Genomic DNA, 21212 nt, shown 5'->3' with positions numbered 1-21212 from the left:
CTGTGGGTCCAAACAGCAGTTTATTACCACATATGGGGTATTGCCGTAATCGGGAGACATTGCTTTACAAATGTTGGGGTGCATTTTCTTCGTTATTCCTTGTAAATAATACAAATTTCTATGTTTCAGAAAAAAAGTACATTTTAATTTTTACAGACTAATTCCAATATATTTAGCGAAAAACCTGTGTAGTCAAAATGCTAACTACACCCCTAGATAAATACCTTAAGGGGTCTAGTTTTCTAAATGGGGTCGTTTATGGGGAGTTTCTATCGTTCTGGCAGCTCAAAGCCTCTCCAAATGTACAGTGGGGCCTAAAACATTTTCAAGCAAAATATGAGTCCTGAAAGCCTCTGGGTGCTCCCTCCCTTTCGGGCCCTGTCGTGTGTCCAAGCAATGCATTAGGGTCACAATGGGGGCATTTTTGAAAACAGGAGAAACAGGGTGATAGATTTTGGGGTGTGTTTCTTCATTCTCATGGTCGCTTTACAAAGAAATCTGTCTTCAAAGTGATACTTTTATGAAAAAAGTGAAATTATATTTTTTTACGCCTGCTTTGCATGAATTCTTACAAAAAAACTGTGGGGTCAAAATACTTACAACACCCCTTAATAAATACCTTAAGGGGTCTAGTTTTCAAAATGGTGTCACTTGTGGGGGTTTCGACAATTCTGACACCTATGAGCCTCTGAAAACCTGGCTTGGTGCAGGAAAACAAAATGTACTTCAAAATGTATAAAATGATTACTAAATTTGTAAGTCTTCCAAATTGCTCAAAAAAAATAATTTTTTTTCAAAAGTGCTGCCAAAATAGAGTAAAGAGATGGAAATATATATTTAATTTAAAAAATTGTGCAGTATGTATTTATATATGTGACATATTGCAGTTAAAAATAGGGAAAAATGATAATTTGTACAAAATTTCTTCAATTTCTCTATTTTTTAATTAATTTCCGCAAATGGTATCAGTCTACTTTTACCACTAAAATAAAGTACAACATGTGACGAAAAAACAATGTCAGAATTACTTGGATATTCAAAACTTCCACAGAGTTATTCTCTGATAAAGTCAGACATACCAGATTTGACAAATCTGGCTTGGTCATTAAGGTACAAACATGCCCGGTCATTAAGGGGTTAAATAATTTGCGAAGACCTTTATTTACCATACTTATTGTGGTCAGTAAAAGGTGCCAGACGTGTATATTTTCCATTTTGTTGCATTCGATGGGAGCGTCGTTGTGGCCGATAGTGTAGTTAAAGTGTATCACTTCTTTCAAACCCAGCACCCCATCATACAAAATCAGGTTTGAAGAAATTTGTCCAAATGTATTAAAAAAATAAAAGACTGAACGATCACTTTCTAAGATGTTCCGACCCTTTGCTCTGACAAGCTGAGCACATATGCACACTGTTAGGCTGTGTTCACACAGGGCTGATATGCTGTGTAAAAGCACGCAGCGTATCCACCCTGTGCCCTGCAGAGAATTCCGAGCGAATAAGCGCAGATGGCGCAGATTTTCGACTGGAATGTCCGCTGTGGAGAAAACTGCTACATTAACTGGCCTGCTAGCATGATCTTTCATCCCAGGAGACTGCTGCAGCCTCTACAGCGGTGGTCACATGGGATAAAGCGTATTGGCTACAGCGGTGGTCACATGGGATAAAGCGTCATCCCAGGAGGACTGCCCGCTGACGTCATCTGGGCTGGCCCCCTGGAATGACTTTATCTGTGACCGCCACTACAGCCTGTGATTGGATGCAGTGGCGGTCACATCGGATGAAGTATCATCCCAGAGGCCTGCTTGGAGGAAGAAACAAATTCATAGGTAAGTATAGTGTTTTTTTTTTTTGTTTTTTTTTTTTTAAATCAGAGTAGCGGGTTTTACCTCCCCATTGGATTAAATGGGGAAAACCTGCGGCGATTACACAAATACAATTGACAAGCTGTGGAATAAAATTCCACATCGTAGGTCCATTTCTGAGTGTTCTTTCCACTCATTGTTTATGCAGTGTGGATGAGATTTATTTAATGTCATCCACTTTGCTGCTACTGTACTCAGCGGTTTGTTTTTTTTCCTCTCCCGTCCAATTCCGGATGTAAAAAATGCAGCTGTTCCTCTACGTGTGGACAAGCCCTAACCATAGATGATCCTTGAGATTTTCTGCAAGATTGGCATCCATCTGTGGGGAATTTAACTGATTGGACATTATTTAGGAAGGCACACACCTGTCTATATAACTTCCTACAGTGCAGGTCAACAAAAATAGTCATTACGTTGAATGAATGGTTTGTAGAAAAACAAGATTGTGTCACAGCACAGATCTATGGAAGGGGAAAAAAATGCTGCAACATTGATGGTCATAAAGAACACCGTTGCCCCCGAGCAATCCGGGCCCTTTGTTAGTGACCACTGGGTTCTTGGTCCCCTCTCTGACTGAGATCTAGAGTTTTGCTGTAGAGATGGGACTGCTTTCCAGAAAGACAACCATCTCTGCTGCACGTCACCAATCGGGACATTATGGTTGAGTGGCCAGACAGAAGCCACTACTTAGTAAACTGCACATGACAGCCTGCGCAGGGTTCACTAAAAGGCACTTAAAAAAAATAAAAAAAAGATTTTGACCATAAGAAACAACTCTGGTCTGTTAGGCCGGATTCACACGAGCATGTGCGTTTTGTGCGCGCAAAAATTGCGCCATTTTGCACGGGCAAAAGGTACTTAACAGCTCCGTGAGTCAACCCCGTATGATGCGTGGCTGCGTGATTTTCTCGGAGCCGCCATCATTATGACACTCCGTTTGGATGTTTGTAAACAGAAAAGCACGTGGTGCTTTTCTGTTTTCATTCATAGTTTTACAGCTGTTGCGCGAATCACGCTTGTCCCACGGAAGTGCTTCCGTGTGGTGCGTGTGATTTTCACGCACCCATTGACTTCAATGAGTGTGTGATGCGCGAAATACGCACAGAACGGACATGTCGTGAGTTTTTCGCAGCGGACTCGCGCTGCGTAAAAATCACGCAACTCTGCATGGCCCCATAGACTAATAGGTCCGTGTGACGCGCGTGAAAATCACACGCGTTGCATGGACATATATCCCGTTCGTCTGAATAAGCCCTTAGGCCAAAGAGTTCGATCTTGGTTCCATCAAGCGTTTACTTTTAAATTATATTAGACTGCAACAGGAGCGTATGGGAGCTGCCATACACAAGTTGCTTTTATATAAAACGGGGTCTCCTATAAGGGTAATTAAAGGACAATCACTAAGGCCCCATGCTCACAAATGTGCTTTTACGGCCGCAATTCCCCCGAAAATCCACGGGTGAATTGCGGCCCCATAAATTTCAAAGGGCTCATGCACACGACTGTGGCTTCCACGTCTGTGCATGGTCCAAGAGCTTGGACCGCAAAGAGAACGGTCATGTCTTATTACGGCCGTGTTTTGCGGTCCAGGATCATAGAAAATAATGCACGCGGCAATGTGCACGTCCCGCAAATTGCGGGTGACACACCATGGCCGGCCGACCTGAAAATCACGGACGTGCACATGGCTACGGTGTGCATGAGGCCTAAAGTTAAATTTTGCTAGACACTATGGAGGAAACTAAGCACTGCATATAACCTGGCCAATACAATCCCTATAGTGAAACTTGGTGGTGTTGGTGCTATTTAGGATTAAGGAAGAGGGGAAGGAAGCACAGTAGAGTTCCTTTAAAGAAAACCTCCTCCAGAGTTCTCCTAGACCTCCGACTTTGTCAAAGGTTCACCCTCCAACAGGCCAACAACCCTTAACAGATGGCCAAGACCATTCAGGAGCGACTTCAGGAAGTCAGTAAGTGTCTCTGCGTGGCCAAGCCAGAGCCCTTACTTTAACCCAAATATCTGGAGAGACCCGATCCCCCTGACTAAGCCAGAAGTCCGGCGATGCGCGTGGGGTCTTTTGGTCGTCATGATATGGCCGCCACCATCCCTCCCTGCCTCTCATGGTTCTCTTTCTCTCTCTCTTTCTTTCTCTCTTTCTTTCTCTCTTTCTCTCTCTTCTCTCTTTCTCTCTCTTTCTCTCTTTCTCTCTTTCTCTCTTTCTCTCTTTCTCTCTTTCTCTCTTTCTCTCTTTCTCTCTTTCTCTCTTTCTCTCTTTCTCTCTTTCTCTCTTTCTCTCTTTCTCTCTTTCTCTCTTTCTCTCTTTCTCTCTTTCTCTCTTTCTCTCTTTCTCTCTTTCTCTCTTTTCTCTCTTTCTCTCTTTCTCTCTTTCTCTCTCTTTCTCTCTTTCTCTCTTTCTCTCTTTCTCTCTTTCTCTCTTTCTCTCTTTCTCTCTTTCTCTCTTTCTCTCTTTCTCTCTTTCTCTCTTTCTCTCTTTCTCTCTTTCTCTCTTTCTCTCTTTCTCTCTTTCTCTCTTTCTCTCTTTCTCTCTTTCTCTCTTTCTCTCTTTCTCTCTTTCTCTCTTTCTCTCTTTCTCGTTTTCTCTCTTTCTCTCTTTCTCTCTTTCTCTCTTTCTCGTGACTTATGCCCTCCCTCTGCGGGCGCTTTTGGCCATTCAGCATCGCTGTGAAGAATCCTGATACAATGTATCTCTGACTCATAAGAGGCAGGAAGAATCTATTTCTAAGGAACGGTGGGTCATGTGAAGAGACTAAAAATTTGGTTTTAAGCAGGAAATGTAAAAAAAAAAAGTAAATATATATATGATATAAAAAATGAGGATTACACATGTTAAAGTGAGAAACCCAAACCTTATATTTCCTGAAAAAATGGCTGCGAAAAATGTGACTTTGATTAAAAAAATATCTGAAAATCAGGAGCCATTTTCCCTTAACCCCTTAAGGACGCAGCCTAGTTTTGGCCTTAAGGCTCAGAGCCCATTTTTCAAATCTGACATATTTCAGTTTATGTGGTAATAACGTCGGAATGCTTAAAGAGGCTCTGTCACCAGATTTTGCAACCCCTATCTGCTATTGCAGCAGATAGGCGCTGCAATGTAGATTACAGTAACGTTTTTATTTTTAAAAAACGAGCATTTTTGGCCAAGTTATGACCATTTTTGTAGTTATGCAAATGAGGCTTGCAAAAGTCCAAGTGGGTGTGTTTAAAAGTACAAGTCCAAGTGGGCGTGTATTAGGTGCGTACATCGGGGCGTTTTTAATACTTTTACTAGCTGGGCGCTCTGATGAGAAGTAACATCCTCTTCTCTTCAGAACGCCCAGCTTGTGACAGTGCAGATCTGTGACGTCACTCACAGGTCCTGCATCGTGACGGCCACATCGGCAGCAGAGGCTACAGTTGATTCTGCATCAGCGTTTGCAGGTAAGATCGACTTACCTGCAAACGCTGATGCTGCTGCAGAATCAGCTGTAGCCTCTGGTGCCGATGTGGCCGTCACGATGCAGGACCTGTGAGTGACGTCACAGATCTGCACTGTCACAAGCTGGGCGTTCTGAAGAGAAGAGGATGTTACTTCTCATCAGAGCGCCCAGCTAGTAAAAGTATTAAAAACGCCCCGATGTACGCACATAATACACACCCACTTGGACTTGTACTTTTAAACACACCCACTTGGACTTTTGCAAGCCTCATTTGCATAACTACAAAAATGGTCATAACTTGGCCAAAAATGCTCGTTTTTTTAAAATAAAAACGTTACTGTAATCTACATTGCAGCGCCTATCTGCTGCAATAGCAGATAGGGGTTGCAAAATCTGGTGACAGAGCCTCTTTAAAGCTACCCAAGCGATTCTGAGATTGTTTTCTCGTGACACATTGGGCTTCATGTTCGTGGTAAAATTTGGTCGATATATTCAGTGTTTATTGGTGAAAATTTGCAAAATGTAGAGAAAATGTTGAAAAAATTGAATTTTTCAGAATTTAAATGCATCTGCTTGTAAAACAGACGGTTATACCACCCAAAATAGTTACTAGTTCACATTTCCCATATGTCTACTTTAGATTGGCATCGTTTTTTTGAACATTCTTTTATTTTTCTTGGACGTTACAAGGCTTAGAACATAAACAGCAATTTCTCATATTTTTAAGAAAATTTCAAAAGCCTTTTTTTTAAGGTACCTCTTGAGTTCTGAAGTGGCTTTGAGGGGCCTATGTATTAGAAACCCTGATAAAACACCCCATTTTAAAAACTAGACCCCTCAAAGTATTCAAAACAGCATTTAGAAAGTTTTTTAACCCTTCAGGCATTTCACAGGAATTAAAGCAAAGTGGAGGTGAAATTTTCAAATTTCATTTTTCTTGCTGAATTTCAATTTTATTCATTTTTTTTTCTATAACACAGAAGGTTTTACCAGAGAAACACTACTAAATATGTATTGTCCAGATTCTGCAGTTTTTAGAAATGTCCCACATGTGGCCTTACTGCGCTCGTGGACTAAAACACAAGCCCTAGAAGCAAAGAAGCACCTATTGCATTTTGAGTCCTTTTTTTATTAGAATATATTTTAGGCAGCATGCCAGGTTTGAAGAGGTGTTGAGGTGTCAAAACAGTAGGAATCCCCCAATAGTGACCCCATTTTGGAAACTACACCCCTCAAGGAATTCATTTAGAGTTGTTGTTACCATTTTGACCGCACAGTTTTTTGACAGCACGTATTTGAATTGGGCTGTGAAATGAAAAAAATTTCATTTTTTCCAATAAAATGTCATTTGTGATCAAAATTTCTTATTTTCACAGGGAACAAAATACTCAATTTTGTTGCCCAATTTCTCCTGAGTGCATCAATACCCCATTTGTGGCAATAAACTCCCGTTTGGGCCCATGGGAGGCCTCAGAAGGGAAGGAGCGCTGTGTGTTCTTTGGAGTACAGATTTTGCTGGTTTGGTTTTCGGGTGCCATGTCGCATTTGCAGAGCCCCAGAGGTATCAAAGCAATGGAAACCCACCAGAAGTGACCCCATTTTGGAAACTACACCCCTCAAGGAATTCATTTATGGGTAATGTGACCATTTAGACTCCATAGTTTCTTCACAGAACTTATTTGAATTGGGCTGGGAATTAAAAAAATATATATTTTTTCCAATAATATGTAATTTTAGCTCAAAAATTCTTATTTTGACAAGAAATAAAATACTCCATTTTGTTGCCCAATTTGTCCTGAGTGCGGCAATACCCCATTTGTGGTGATAAACTGCCGTTTGGGCCCATGGGAGGGCGCAGAAGGAAAAGAGCGCTGTGTGTTCTTTGGAGTACAGATTTTGCTGGATTGGTTTTCGGGTGCCATGTCGCATTTGCAGAGCCCCAGAGGTATCGAAGCAATAGAAACCCACCACAAATGACCCCATTTTGGAAACTACACCCCTCAAGGAATTCATTTATGGGTGTTGTGACCATTTTGATATATATTTTTTTCAAATAATATGTAGTTTTGGCTGAAAATTTCTTATTTTCACAAGAAACAAAATACCCCATTCTGTTGCGCATTTTGTTCTGAGTGCCGCAATACCCCATTTGTTGTGATAAACTACCGTTTGGGCCCATGGGAGGGCTCAGAAGGAAAGGACCACCATTTGGCCTACTGTGGATTTTCTAGTGCGAAGTCATGTATGCAGAAGCTCCTGAGGTACCAGTACAGTTGAAACCCGCAAGAAGTGACCCCGTTTTAAAAACTACACCCTTAAGGCATTCATCTAGAGGTGTAGTGAGCATTTTGACCAGAGACCTACACCCCATAAACTGTAATGTGGGTTCTCCCGAGTATGGCAATACCCTACATGTGGCTGTTATCAGCTGCCTGGACACACAGCAGGGCCCAGAGGGGAAAGACGAGGGGGGATAAGCTGTGTGGAGTGCATCAGGGTAAGTAAAATTGGGGTAAATTATAAACCAAGGGATGTATGATAAATTTTAAAACACTCTTTCATACAGAGCTCTGGTTATTCGGGACACGTGTCACATTGATATATTGTGTCATCCATTATCGCCCTCTTATAGCAGACTTTGCACCTCTTTTGACTTTTTCCCTTCTTGCCTGTTTGGGGAACTTCTCCTGGAAAGTGTTGCCCTGGTACGATGCGTGTGGGCTCGCTTCCAGAAGTACTGGGTGCCCCCCTTCTTGGTCCCTAAAGATTAGGTTCTTGATAATCACCTCTTGAAATTCCAGGAAAGTCCCCTTCTGGCCTGCACATCGACGTAGCACGTACGCATTGTACAATGCCATCTGTATGATGTGCCCGGCCAGCTTCTTATACCACACCGCATGGCGCTGTAGGGCTTCAAGGCTTGATCTTACAAGTCCATCCCTCCCATGTACCTATTGTAGTCCAGGATGCAGTCTGGTTTGGGGGTGGCGTTTCCTTCATATATCCTAAACCTGTAGGTATACCCTGATGCACTCTCACAGCTTATACATCTTCACGCCATACCTTGCCCTCTTACCCGGCAGGTACTGGCGGAATTGAACCCTCCCTTTAAAATGTACCAGGGACTCATCAATAGAAATACACTTCTCAGGGGTGTATGCTTGGGAAAACCGGGCACTGGAACGGTCTAATAGGGGTCTCCGTTTATCCAAACGGTCAAAACTGGGGTCATCTCGGGGTGGGCACGGCTCATTATCAGTATAATGTAAGAAGTGAAGTATTGCCTCATTTATTTATTTTTTTAGGTTCCAGTTCAGTTCTGAAGTTGCTTTGAGGGGCCCATATATTAGAAACCCCTATGAAATACCCCATTTTAGAAACTAGACCCCTCAAAGTATTCACAACAGCATTTAGAAAGTTTATGAACCCTTTAGGTGTTTCACAAAAATTTAGAGCAAAGTAGAGGTGAAATTTACATTTTTTTTTGTCGTCATAAAAAAAATGGTATAAAGAGGATTTTCTAACACAAAAGGATTTATCAGTGAAACGCAACTTAATACGTATTGTCCAGATTCTGCAGTTTTGAGAAATATCCCACATGTGGCCCTAGTGCGGTAATGGACTGAAGCACCGGCCTCCGAAGCAAAGGAGCACCTAGTGGATTTTGAAGCCTCTTTTTTATTAGGCACCATGTCCGGTTTGAAGAGGTCTTGTGGTGCCAAAACATTGGGAACCCCCCAAAAGTGACCCCAATTTGGAAACTAGACCCCTTTAGGAATCCATTGCAGTTTTCTTGGGGTGCATGCGGCTTTTTGATCAGTTTTTATTCTATTTTTAGGTGGCGTGGTGACTAAACAGCAATTTTACGATTGTTTTTTTTTTCTTTTTTTTTTTTTTTTACAGCGTTCACCGTGCGCTATAAATGACATTCACTTTACTCTGCGGGGCGATACGATTACGGCGATACCAGATGTTTATAGTTTTTTTTTATGTCTTATGGCGTTTGCACAATAAAATACGTTTTGTAAACAATCATTCACTTTTTGTGTTACCTTATTCTAAGAGCCATAACGTTTTTATTTTTCAATCAATAAAGCCGTGCGAGGACTTATTTTTTGCGTAACGAACTGTAGTTTCGATCAGGACCATTTTTAGGTACATGCGACTTTTTGATCTCTTTATTCCATTTTTTGGGAGGTGAAGTGACCAAAGAATTGTGATTGTGGTTCGGTTTATTTTATTTTACGGCGTTCACCGCGCGGGATAAATAATGAAATAGTTTTGTAGTTCAGGCCGTTACGGACGCGGTGATACCAATTATGTATAGTTTATTTGTTTGTTTATATATTTTTATTAATAATAAAGGACTGATAAGAGAAAAGGGGGATTTTTACTTTTAATACTTTTAAATCTTTTATTTTCTTATTTTTACACATCTTTTTTTTACTGTATTACTTTGTCCCACTAGGGGACATGAGGGCAGGAGGCCCTGATCGCTAATCTAATACACTGCACTACATGCGTAGTGCAGTGTATTAGAACTGTCAGCTACTCACTGACAGCAAGCATAGTGGGTCCTGACGTTGTCAGGACCCACTAGGCTTCAGTCTATGGCATAGCCGGACGCCATTGTTTGGTGTCCGGTTGCCATAGTCACCATCGCCGGCCGCTATCGCGTAGCAGGCCGGCGATGGCAGCTTAACCCCTAAAAAGCCGCGATCTCTATAGAACGCGGCTTTTAAGGGGTTAATCAGCGGGGACACAGCGATCGGTCCCCGCTGTAGGAGCTGTGACAGCTGCTGAACAAGACAGCAGCGTCACAGCTCCTGTATGTGTCGGGAGGACGGCCGAAACGGCCGTTACTCCTGAGATGTACTATTACGGCAAGGAGCGCGAACGATACAGCTGCCATGCCGTAATAGTACGTCCAGGAGCGGGAAGGGGTTAAACACCTCTTTATTTTGAGACTTTTTTTATTTTTTATTTTGTGTGTGCACATACCCAAAGGCTTTTATAGGTCTGCTCTCCTGTATCCAATTTTGGCTTACAAAATGCAGGCAAAATCTGCAATGTGGGAACCCAGCCTAAGCCCGAATTCAGACAAACGTGAGGAAGCTCAGACGTGAAAAATGGCTGTTTATCACATCAGAGTTGCCCCAGTACGGGTCCTGTTTTCACAGATCCCCATAGACTTGAGTCTATCGAGGGATCCGTGAAAACATACCAAAATAGGACATATTCTATTTTACAACAGACCCTTCACGCGGTCTGTTGAAACAACGGCCGTGTGAGCGGCGCCATTGAAGTACATGTGTTTTGTGTGACGGCCGCTTGTTTTAATGGCCGTCTCACGCACTTATATCATGGTTGTCTAAATTCGGCCTTAGGCTGTATTCACACTTTGTGGTCAAATCGAGGATAGCGCTTTTTTTCCCCCTCAATTTAAATTATAACACTGGTGAAACTGCAAGTTTCATGCTATTCTGCCAAAAATTGCAGCAATACCACAAGATGACCAAAAAGATGTAGACACAGCCAAACTCTAATCCATAATCGCAAGTCTGTACACTTAATCTAATGCATGAACTAATTTGTGTTTTTTTGGGGAAATAGTTGGAAACTAATTTTTACGCTGGATTCACACGAGCATGTTCGGTCTGTGATATACGCTAGGTCTCACTATCTCGCTGTGGGAAAACTGTCCCGTACCTTAATCATGTTTTCAGTATGGGACCGTAGTTCCGCGAAGACGCAGGGACACCTAGCGTCGTACATAACTATGATGCTAGAAGCCCGGCTCCCTGCAGTGTGTTCGGTCCGGGAAATGCAGCCGACATACGGACCGTATATCACGGACCGAACACGCTCACGTGAATCCGGCCTTATGGCGATGGTCCGTGCATGAAAAATGTATTTTCTGACTGATTTGGAAATCTGTTCTATCCATCAGGAAAGTATTCGTTTCTTTCTAGTGCTTGTCATGACTGTAGCGTGTAACAGGTAGTGCTAGAAAAGCAGTAAGCGGACTTTAATCTAAAGATTTGGCCAGACAGAAAAAGTTTATACATTTTACACTGTACCTATCCTGAGTGCTTGGTGCAACTTATTTGACACTGTGGGCTCCTGGTAAATGTCCAGGTTGTAGAATTCATAAACCGATGCAGAGGGGTATCACTCCTCCTCGTCCTTTTCTGAAAAAAGACCCCATCCGTGACAGAAAGTATGCGATCTGATTGATTAGTAGGGGTGATAACATGAACAGTTTCTGTTACCACCTCCCCCTGGGGTCATCTATAGTCATACAGGGACAGGAGCAGGATCACTGCTTTTCCTCAGCTCCCTGCTGGTCCCCCTCTCCTCCACACAGGCTGGACCGACTGGTTTAAATATATTCAGCTCCCACTACAACCTGCTCACCTGGTCTAACTCATGCAAGATTGCAGCTAAAGCTTTATCTGTGACCCAGCCTAATCTAGAGTCTTTAGAAGCTTTGGCTTGAAGTGAGAGCTGCACGTTTTTTGCTGCTCTCACTTTATCTGGGTCTAGCTCGGGCTGGATCGCAGTCTCACGAAGTCTTATTTTAAAGCCAAGAATCTTAACTTTAAAACAATACTTCGATCGTAGCAGCGACCTAGCCTGAGAAACAGCCTTTAGTAGGAAGGCCGTATCAGATACATCCTTGGCTACCGAGGTGCCTCCCTGTCAGGATGTATGCCTTGGCAGGCAATTGGTTAAAGGGGTTGTCTGAGATCACTGATTCATGCAATCCACTGCCTCTTATCCTCCACAGTAAGGTCCTTATAGTGAGGATACAGTATACAGGGAATATTCTGATAGATCATGGTTTGTCAGGCCATAGCTTGTCATGAGGTTTGTCAAAGCTGAAATGTCCCTATGCAAATCCGATTCTGCAAGTCCATGGAAACTTTTTTTGAACTGCTATATTTCTGGTAGCCAGCTTTTCTTGCAATTCTTTTTACATGGACTTTTCTTATGTTACTGTATACTTTTTTATTTTTTTTCCCCCAGAGGCTGATAGGTAATGACTCATTCGCTTTACCATATTGGAACTTTGCTACTGGCAGAAATGAGTGTGACGTGTGTACAGATGAATTGTTTGGTGCACCTAGACTGGATGATCCTACTTTAATCAGTGTTGGTTCCAGGTTTTCAAACTGGGGACTTGTGTGTGACAGGTAACATTTTATTTCTGTATTCGGTGCACATGACTACTTAGCAGCATATATTAGAATATGTAGATGACTCTTTAGCTTATATAACATGCCCCATCTGACATTTATGTATCAATGTGTATGTATATATTGGTCACTCACTACACATGAGTGACATTCGTTTCAGGTTCAATTCTATCGATCTGGTCTTCATATTCGATTCGGTCCAAATAAGTTCTTGGCAGATCGAAAGTTCCCTAAAGAGCCATGTGTTTGACACTGACGTCTTTTAGAACTATATGCAACCCCTTTCAAGCTCTTAAACACCAAGACGGCATTAGTAATGTCAAATTGACGGCAACAAATTTGGCTATGGGTGAACGGATGGTAGCTTATGGTAACAAACAGCCTTTTTAAAAACACATGGCACTGTCAGATTTTTCATGTTTTTGACATTTAAAATGCCAGTGTTTATACACACACGGTGGTATCCGGAGAAGCAATGGCTTTTTAACAAGCCGTTCAAAAATTCAGTAGTCAGTCCATCTGCTAAAAGTGCAGTGTATTGTTGCTTGTTTCTGCTGTTATTGGTGGCTACGTTTTGAAGCCGAAAAATATGTAAAATTTTGATGACCCTGTTAGGAATTAGATGTATTCAAAACAATCCACAAATACCCTTCAATAATATTAATCCTGATGTGAACACTGTAATGAATATTGGTGATTCACAAATTTAATGTAAGAACTGCATAACTGCAGCGGCACTCACTCACCGCAATGGCTGCCTGTCCTGTCTAACACTTTCTCTTTCGCCTCTTTTTCTCTTTCGCCTCCCTTTCTCTCGCCTCTTTCTCTCGCGGGAGGACTGCCTACTAGGCATCATGGAGAAGCCCTCCGGGTCGTCACTCGAGGTTATATGAGACTTTCTTTTTTGTCTTGTCGTTTTCTTTTTTTTTTTCTTATCTGTAAAATGGTAGCCACCATTTTGAGCGATTTGTGCAGGGCAAAACCCAAAAGTTTCAGATTTACTAAACCCTGAAACTTTTGGGAAATTCTTAACAAATTTGATCAGTGTAGAATCCATTCGCTCATCTCTACACTTAATGTCACGACTGACCTTTTCTGTAATTTAACTTTTAGCCTGGATGACTACAATCGCCGGGTTACCTTGTGTAATGGAACTAATGAAGGTCTTCTTCGACGGAGTCCAATTGACAGATCTGGTGGGCGACTTCCAACTATGGAAGATGTACAGAAATGTCTTTCACTGCAAAACTTTGACAATCCACCTTACTTCACAAACTCTACATTTAGTTTCAGGTATGGTTGTGGGATTTGTTTCTGTACAAAATGTAGTTCTTTGTGTAGGATGCTTCAATGTCCACTGACGAGGTTCACTTTTCTACTTTCACAGGATTTTTTGTTTCCCCCTCAAAACAGTGTTTTGTCAATGAATTCAAGGTTTTGGAAACCTTCCTTAGTCACCAAAACTGTAGGAACTGTACGATATCAAATTAATTCTGTGACTCTTTCCAACACATCTCTGATGTGTTTTAGGTTAATATGTTGTGGAGATGTCAAATTTTTCTGCTGCCTTACCTGAGGATAGCATAAAGTAATGACAGCCAAACTGATTTCAGTGGTTCGTCACTTAGTGATGTTTAGTCCAGTGATATTCCTCACGCTCCTGCCGCTGATTAACACTTTTCTCCCCGTGCACAGTAATAGGCAGAAATGTGTCAATCGGCGGCTTCAGGGCGGCAGGAGATGGACAGTGTGAATATGTGTACGCAACTATAACATGTAAATTATCCTAATCTACTGAACATTACTGACTGTGACAGACCTCTGAATCAGACATTGCAGCAACAAACCTGTCCGATCTCTTTAACTCATTGTGATGTTTGTAGCAATAACATGGGATGATGTGTTTTGTGACTGTGCCCATAAAGAGCAGCATATAGTTAAGAAAAAGCCAAGTAAACCACCTGCTTACGGTTACCACTTACACCAGTTGAATTTGTGGTTTACACCAGATCCTAACTATGTATGTATAGTAAAGAAATATTCGGCACACAAAGTGATGATTTTAGCAAATCTTTCGTAGATTAGTAGGAGTTTACTGCTTTCTTATGGCGCTCCAAGAAAAGAAAGCAGTAAACTGCTACTAATCTACGCAGCGGCAACGACTGGATGAACCAGACACCAGGAGGTACAAGTGCCTGATGAAGGTCTAATATACGACCGAAACGTCGCACTAAACCTCTGGCATCAATTTTTGATAAAATAAAACCGAAAGATTTGCTAAAATCATCACTTTGTGTGCCGAATATTTCTTTACTACAAAATTGGGTTGGGACCCTATTCGTGCACCTACCGGATCTTGTGCGCAATGAACCACTACATATCTATCTATGTATGTATAGTGCAACACAAATCTAAACTTACAGATATTGAGTGTGTATGTATGTATGTGTGTGTGTATATGTATGTATGTGTGTGTGTGTATATATATATATATATATATATATAATCTTGCAGCACTCCAATAAGAAAAATCGTGAAGTTTATTCAGTCCACATCAAGCAAAGGTGCAACGTTTCTGTCCTACAATAGGACCTTTCCCAAGCAAATATAGATTTATATTTTTTTATACTAATAATACATTTTCAAACCTCCGTTTTTTTTTTGTATGGTCTACTGATTTATGAAAACCATTCTAACAAACTGACTTGTCTACCACCAGTAGTGGGTCCAGTGCATTGTCACATTTCTACCTTGGTTTAAACGCATTTCTTGACCATGCATTCCACATCTTGGACTATCACTTACCAGACTAAAAGGGCACTAACATTGCTATAATATTCCCCATTGACTAAAAAACTGACACAGCATGCCAAGCAATGGCCATTCAAATCAATTGCAGTCTCAGATTTTCAGTAACTAGTATCTTGAAACCCATTTGACACGGTTTGTTAACACTTTTTATATAGAGCCCTTTCATACGATCTTGGACCACAACCAATTTCCAGGATATCGCCAATGTGATGTTCACACATGTATTCATGACTTATCAGAAGTTCACACTGGATCTCCCCTTTTAAGAAAGCCAATGTTTCGCTTGACTGTATATGTTACTAGGGGATGACTACCATAGGCTTGCCTGTCGAAATGTGAACAATGAACTTCAATAGTGATATTAATAATTACATGTAGGGGCGAAGCAACAAAGACATCTGACTTGGATACCCTCCTATGTGGCCATATGAAAAACACCTTGTTTTTTTCTGCGTTATGGGTAATAACCAGATCTCTCGAGCTGTATATCCATCGGTACGTGCTTGTTACATGTGTAGGCATAATACATTTAAATACCCTTTTTGCATACAGGAATGCACTTGAAGGCTTTGAGGAACCAGATGGAGAATTGGACTTTCCTGTAATGAACCTACATAATCTGGTGCATGCTTTCTTAAATGGAACCAGTTCACTCTCTCACTCTGCTGCGAATGACCCCATCTTTGTGGTATTTATTATTTCAGCTTTATTTATTTTTTTACATCCGTAATGGGTTGATTGCCAATGCATGTTTTGTTTTTTTAAAGCATGGTGTTTTCTTTATTCCATAAACCTCTTTATTCACAATTTTGTTGAAACAACGTTGCAATGAAACAGGAGTGTAGAAAGACTTGACATTGGGTTTTTAATTATATTCCTTTTCCACTATTCACTTCTGTATATAGTTATACAGTCTTGACCCTTTACTCCCTCAGGAAAACCAATATATATATCCGTATATAGATGTACTATTTCACAAAGCTGGATAATCCACAGAAAGATATGCCGAATGCACCTGTTACTTTGCGGGAAAACTCAGCATTTTCATGTATGTCAAAAGATGTAGGAATTTGAAAAACTGCATAAGCCTAAACCTTTTTCCACCTCAAAATCTGAGTGGGTTGTCCCTACCAAATATTTTTTTTAATAATTGGGAGAATCATGATTTCTTTAAATATTGATGGTATTAAAGAGTGAGACATTAAAATAAAAAATAATTATCATCCTAGTCCAATTAATTATTAGAAGGAGCAACACTAAATTGCCCTGTGTGTTGTCTGTTGGTTAACCTATGGAATTTATTGTGAGCCCTTAACAAAATGAAGGGCTCACTGAGTAACACAAATATGGCATAACCGTTACTAAAACTGAATCTACAAGATATTTTTCTTCGGTTTTTGTTTTTTTGGTGGAATGCTTCTTTGAGTAATAGTTTCAAGTTCTAGGTCCACACCGCGTTTTTGGGATAGTTAAGGCATATGTTTTGTTTTTTTCCGTACAACTGTACACTCATCCTGCTGAATATTTTTTGCGGCAGTGTTTTGAGCCACACAGGAATGATTCCTAAAATAAGCCTTTCCTGTATACTTTCTGATACGGTATTCTTCCTCTGTTGTAATCACTCCTGTCTTTGGATAAAAAAAAACTGCGATTAAAAACTTTGTGGGTGATTCCAAGAAAAGTCTAAATCATAATTTTATAAAATTGAGACTGTTAACAATCTCTGTAGTATATTGTGCAGATAATTTTCGTGTCAAAAGCCATTTTTTTGTTGTCCTTTTTAAAGGGAGTTTGTCACCAGAAATGTACCATACTGTTTTGCTGTACTGCGCATGCCGATAACTTCAGACTACGCCTGGAATCGGACCTCCGCATCGGAGAGCATAAGAGGCTGTAGTATGATGTTGACGCATGCGCAATACCACAGATTAGACCGGTGAAACGTCAAGGATGTACTGCGCATGCGCCAATTGTGAAGCGTAGCCCTGTGCGCGTTCAGGAGATTATGGGGGTCAGGCGTGAACTCTCCTATTACACTGCCTGGCCCCAGCCAATCAATGAAAGAAGGGAGGGATGGATGGACTAGGGAAAGAAGAAAGAACATTTTGACGCAACGGTGATGCCCTGGTTGCTCCAAAATGCTAATTTTGCATATATTGACTTAAAACTATTTGCTCTGCAAAGGAAGCGCCCATGTGAAAAAGGAAAATAAACATTTGTTTCGAGTTGGCCTAATCTATTACCCTGTTGCAGGTTTGATAGAAATATTTCTGGTGACTGACACCCTTTAAAGAAAACAAACATAAAAATTATTACGTCTTTAACTCCTAGTTTCAATAGACTGCGTGTGCACCTTTATTAATAGGAAACCTTGTCAGAACCAGGCATGCCATTTTGGGCTAAATTTCCTAGTTTTTTTATTTTTTTTATTTCTTAACTCCAATTTGTAGGTACTTCATTCCTTCACTGATGCAATCTTCAATGAATGGATGAAACGATTTCAACCGTCTGATCTGGTTTGGCCTCAGGAACTTGCCCCGATAGGACACAATCGCTTGTACAACATGGTGCCTTTCTTTCCTCCAATAACGAATGACCAACTCTTCACATCTGCTGAGCAGCTGGGATATACATATGCTATTGACTTACCGGGTAAACTATTGTTTTTATTTGATTCAACTATGCGAAACTACCATTTTGTTAATAAATTAGATGTCTTTATAGAGTCTCTGTCACCAGATTCTGAAATCGCTATCTCCTATTGCATGTAATCGGCGCTGCAATGTAGATAACAGTAAAGTTTTTTGTTTTTTTTAAAAACGTTCATTTTTGGCCAAGTTATGAGCTATTTTATATATATATATATATCCAAATGAGGTTTGAAATGGACAACTGGGCGTTTTTTTTTCATTCTGTCCAACTGGGCGTGTATTGTGTTTTTAACTGGGCGTGTTTACGTGTATGACGCTGACCAATCAGTGACCAGTCAGCATCATACACTCCTCTACCTTCATTTACACAGCAGCGATGTGCAGCCGCATACACAGAGATTAACGTTAATCAAGTGTCCTGATAATGAATACACATGATCATCCAGCGTGGACGTCATATATAAAATAGCTCATAACTTCGCCAATAATGAACGTTTTAAAAAAAACAAACAAAAAAACACGTTACTGTTCTCTACATTGCAGCGCCGACCACATGCAATAGGAGATAGGGATTTGAGAATCTGGTGACAGAGCCTCTTTAAAATTCATGTTTTCTCTATGGATTTATTGAAAGCCATGTTAAATATAAAAAACATATAAAAAGTTCAAGTGCCTTTTAAAGGCTATGTAATACTTCTGGAGTGCATTTATTTGAAATAAAAATATCAGTCGGTGTCTTGACACTTTCAAATGAGTTTCTATTAAAAATTTACATTTGCTCCATTAGATACAGCTGCTTTTTTAAATAAAAACTAATTTGAAAGTTGCACCAAACACACGGACTCGTGTATGTGTGTAATAGATATATATATATATATATATATATCTATCTATCTTCTTGCTCTTTATCATCTCGCTAAATCTTGCAGCACTCCGATAGAATGGATGAAAAAGTGTGTGTGTGTGTGTGTTCATGTTGTTCATTTCTCATGTAACTGTTAAGATATTAATGTATAATTTGTAAATAGTTTGTGTTCTATTGATGACCTGAAGAGCTGTTTGCAATGCCTGCGATCTCATTCCGGGCTTCTAACCTCTATTAATTTAGGAGGTAGTCCTCATATAAACACAAATTTATTATTCATAAACATTAATCTGTTATGTTTCTTCCTCTCCAGCCTCTGATCCAGACAGTCGTGCAGTTGCCGTGGTGGTTGCGTCAACTGTTGGTGGAGTACTTATTGCCTTGCTTGTTCTTCTGGTATTACTTGTTCTCTTCATACACCGAAAACAGCGACAAGGCTTTGAGCCACTAATGAATGCAAGATACAATAGTACCAAGTATACAGAAGATGCATAATGGAACTAGAGTCTAGACATAAAGTATATTATCTACCTTTCTACAGTATTGATTGTTTTCTTTCTTGGGTGATATAACTTGGTGTATGATGTAAAAACTGGAATAAACCCTTCCTACACCGCTGATGCCAGTAAAGTATTTCCATATTAATGTTTGTCTTAATTTACTTGTAATTTGCGTTAATGTATAGCTGTACAAACCCATTATAGCATTATGTAAATGCATCTTTAGTAGCTTCTAGTTTACACAAGTTTAACGTAAAATGTAAATCCATAGACCTCTGTTCACTGCCCCTCTACTCAGAAAACATTAAGAAAATATTGTGTTTTTAAATTTGAGTGTTCCTTTAAATAAAGTCGAACAAGACTTATGCACTGAACATAGTGCCCAAACTCAGTGTGAACCTAGCCTATGTGGGGGAACTCCTCAGATATATGACCAAAAGTGACCGTAGACCTTAATTAGCCAGATGTATGCCAAAGTGTGTCCTTTTCAGAGTGTTTTTCTGGTTCAGTATATGTTGGTATGCCTTGTACCTAAAATTATAGACTGTTAAATAAAACTATATGCAAACTTTAAAAAAAAAACGTTACGAGTTTTTTTTTTTTTGCCAATGGGAGCCAATGACCGCTGGATAGAACCAATATGGAATTTGAGATTGCGGCCTAAGCCTAAAAATTAACTCCGAATTTTGTTGCAGGTTTTTTTAATTTATTTTTTATTTTTTTTGAGACAAATCTAAAATTGGATCCTATAGGAAGAAAAGGTATGAAGAATAGCCTGATGCGTCTTTTTGGTGTTTTTGTTTTTTATTTTATTTTTTGTTTGTTTTTTCATGCAGTTTTTGGCTTTGTGTCCCCCTTTAATGATTTTTGGCTAAATGTATATTTTATAACTATTTGAAATAACTTGTGTTATTTCTCCAGTGTACCTCCAATTATAGACTTTAAAAAGAGAAATCCGTCTTGACAGGCAGCATAACATTCCCTGTTTCCCTCTTTTAATCCACATTTTATTTTTCTCGTTATAGCCCATCAGAGCAGCAATCTGCAGTTTTCGAGTTATCTTAGCGCTCGTGTTAAGGGATTTCCATATCCAGCCCTGTGACGCTGGATACGGTTCCTATACAGTAGGAAAGGTGGGGCATCTGCTAGCTCTTATTGGCTACATACGCTTTCTAGTGTTACTGTATGATGTGGAAGTAGGTATAGAGAGCACGCAGTCTTCATAGAAAGGGACTTATTTTAGTAGCTAGAATGCAGCAATGATCTCTCTAATGTATCCCTAGGAGAGTCTGTAAAAAATTCAGTACTAACAGTACGTTTCCATTGTTTTCCCTGAGAACACACACAATGGATCATAGCTGCATTCCAACTACTAAACTAACGGTTCCTTTCTACGAAGATGGCATTCTATCTCTTTGAAGACTCCCTGCCGTAGCTTGGGATCTAAGGGAACACTGATCAGTTCCCTTCGTATAGGTCCTCATCTTGGAGAGCCTGCCCACTTTCAGATCCATGGTGCAGATTTTTTACATTTATTGTGCTGCAGTAAACGTAGAGAACTCCACATAGGAACACGTAAAACACAAGATGGACATCAATATGTTTTGTCTTTACCTGGGGGATGATTTAGATTTTATTTTTTAGTTGTGTAGTTGGCGGTACATTTTAATATCCGAGAACATTTACTTTCTCAGTACACGATCACCTATACATTTTGTATTACTTGCGTATGCATGTAATAAAGCCTACTTATTGGAATACTGTAATCTCCTTATTTTTAAATCTCTAACTATTTTTTCATACTATTTAAAACTCCGTGCATATTCATGCTTGAAAATAACTAGACTGGTAAATGTTTTGCAAGACTACATCTTTAGATGCTAT

The 21212-nt window shown here is 40.2% G+C and overlaps 1 protein-coding gene across 1 annotated transcript in view; it reads left to right on the top strand.

Annotated features, from left to right (window-relative positions):
- The window catches only part of DCT (dopachrome tautomerase), a 78240-nt gene extending 58352 nt beyond the window's left edge, over nucleotides 1-19888 (top strand). Inside the window, exons 4-8 of the mRNA XM_075850271.1 lie at nucleotides 12332-12498; nucleotides 13615-13794; nucleotides 15865-16000; nucleotides 17763-17964; nucleotides 19142-19888. Coding sequence (XP_075706386.1) covers nucleotides 12332-12498; nucleotides 13615-13794; nucleotides 15865-16000; nucleotides 17763-17964; nucleotides 19142-19323 — 867 coding nt within the window. The 3' untranslated portion in view covers nucleotides 19324-19888. The remainder of the gene's footprint in view (nucleotides 1-12331; nucleotides 12499-13614; nucleotides 13795-15864; nucleotides 16001-17762; nucleotides 17965-19141) is intronic.
- The last annotated feature ends 1324 nt before the right edge of the window (nucleotides 19889-21212 follow it).

This window comes from Rhinoderma darwinii, chromosome 2 (genome assembly GCF_050947455.1).
Source record: "Rhinoderma darwinii isolate aRhiDar2 chromosome 2, aRhiDar2.hap1, whole genome shotgun sequence".
Taxonomy (NCBI): domain Eukaryota; kingdom Metazoa; phylum Chordata; class Amphibia; order Anura; family Rhinodermatidae; genus Rhinoderma; species Rhinoderma darwinii.
Note: the sequence above shows the minus strand (reverse complement) of the source record. Positions and strands in the feature narration are given on the sequence as shown.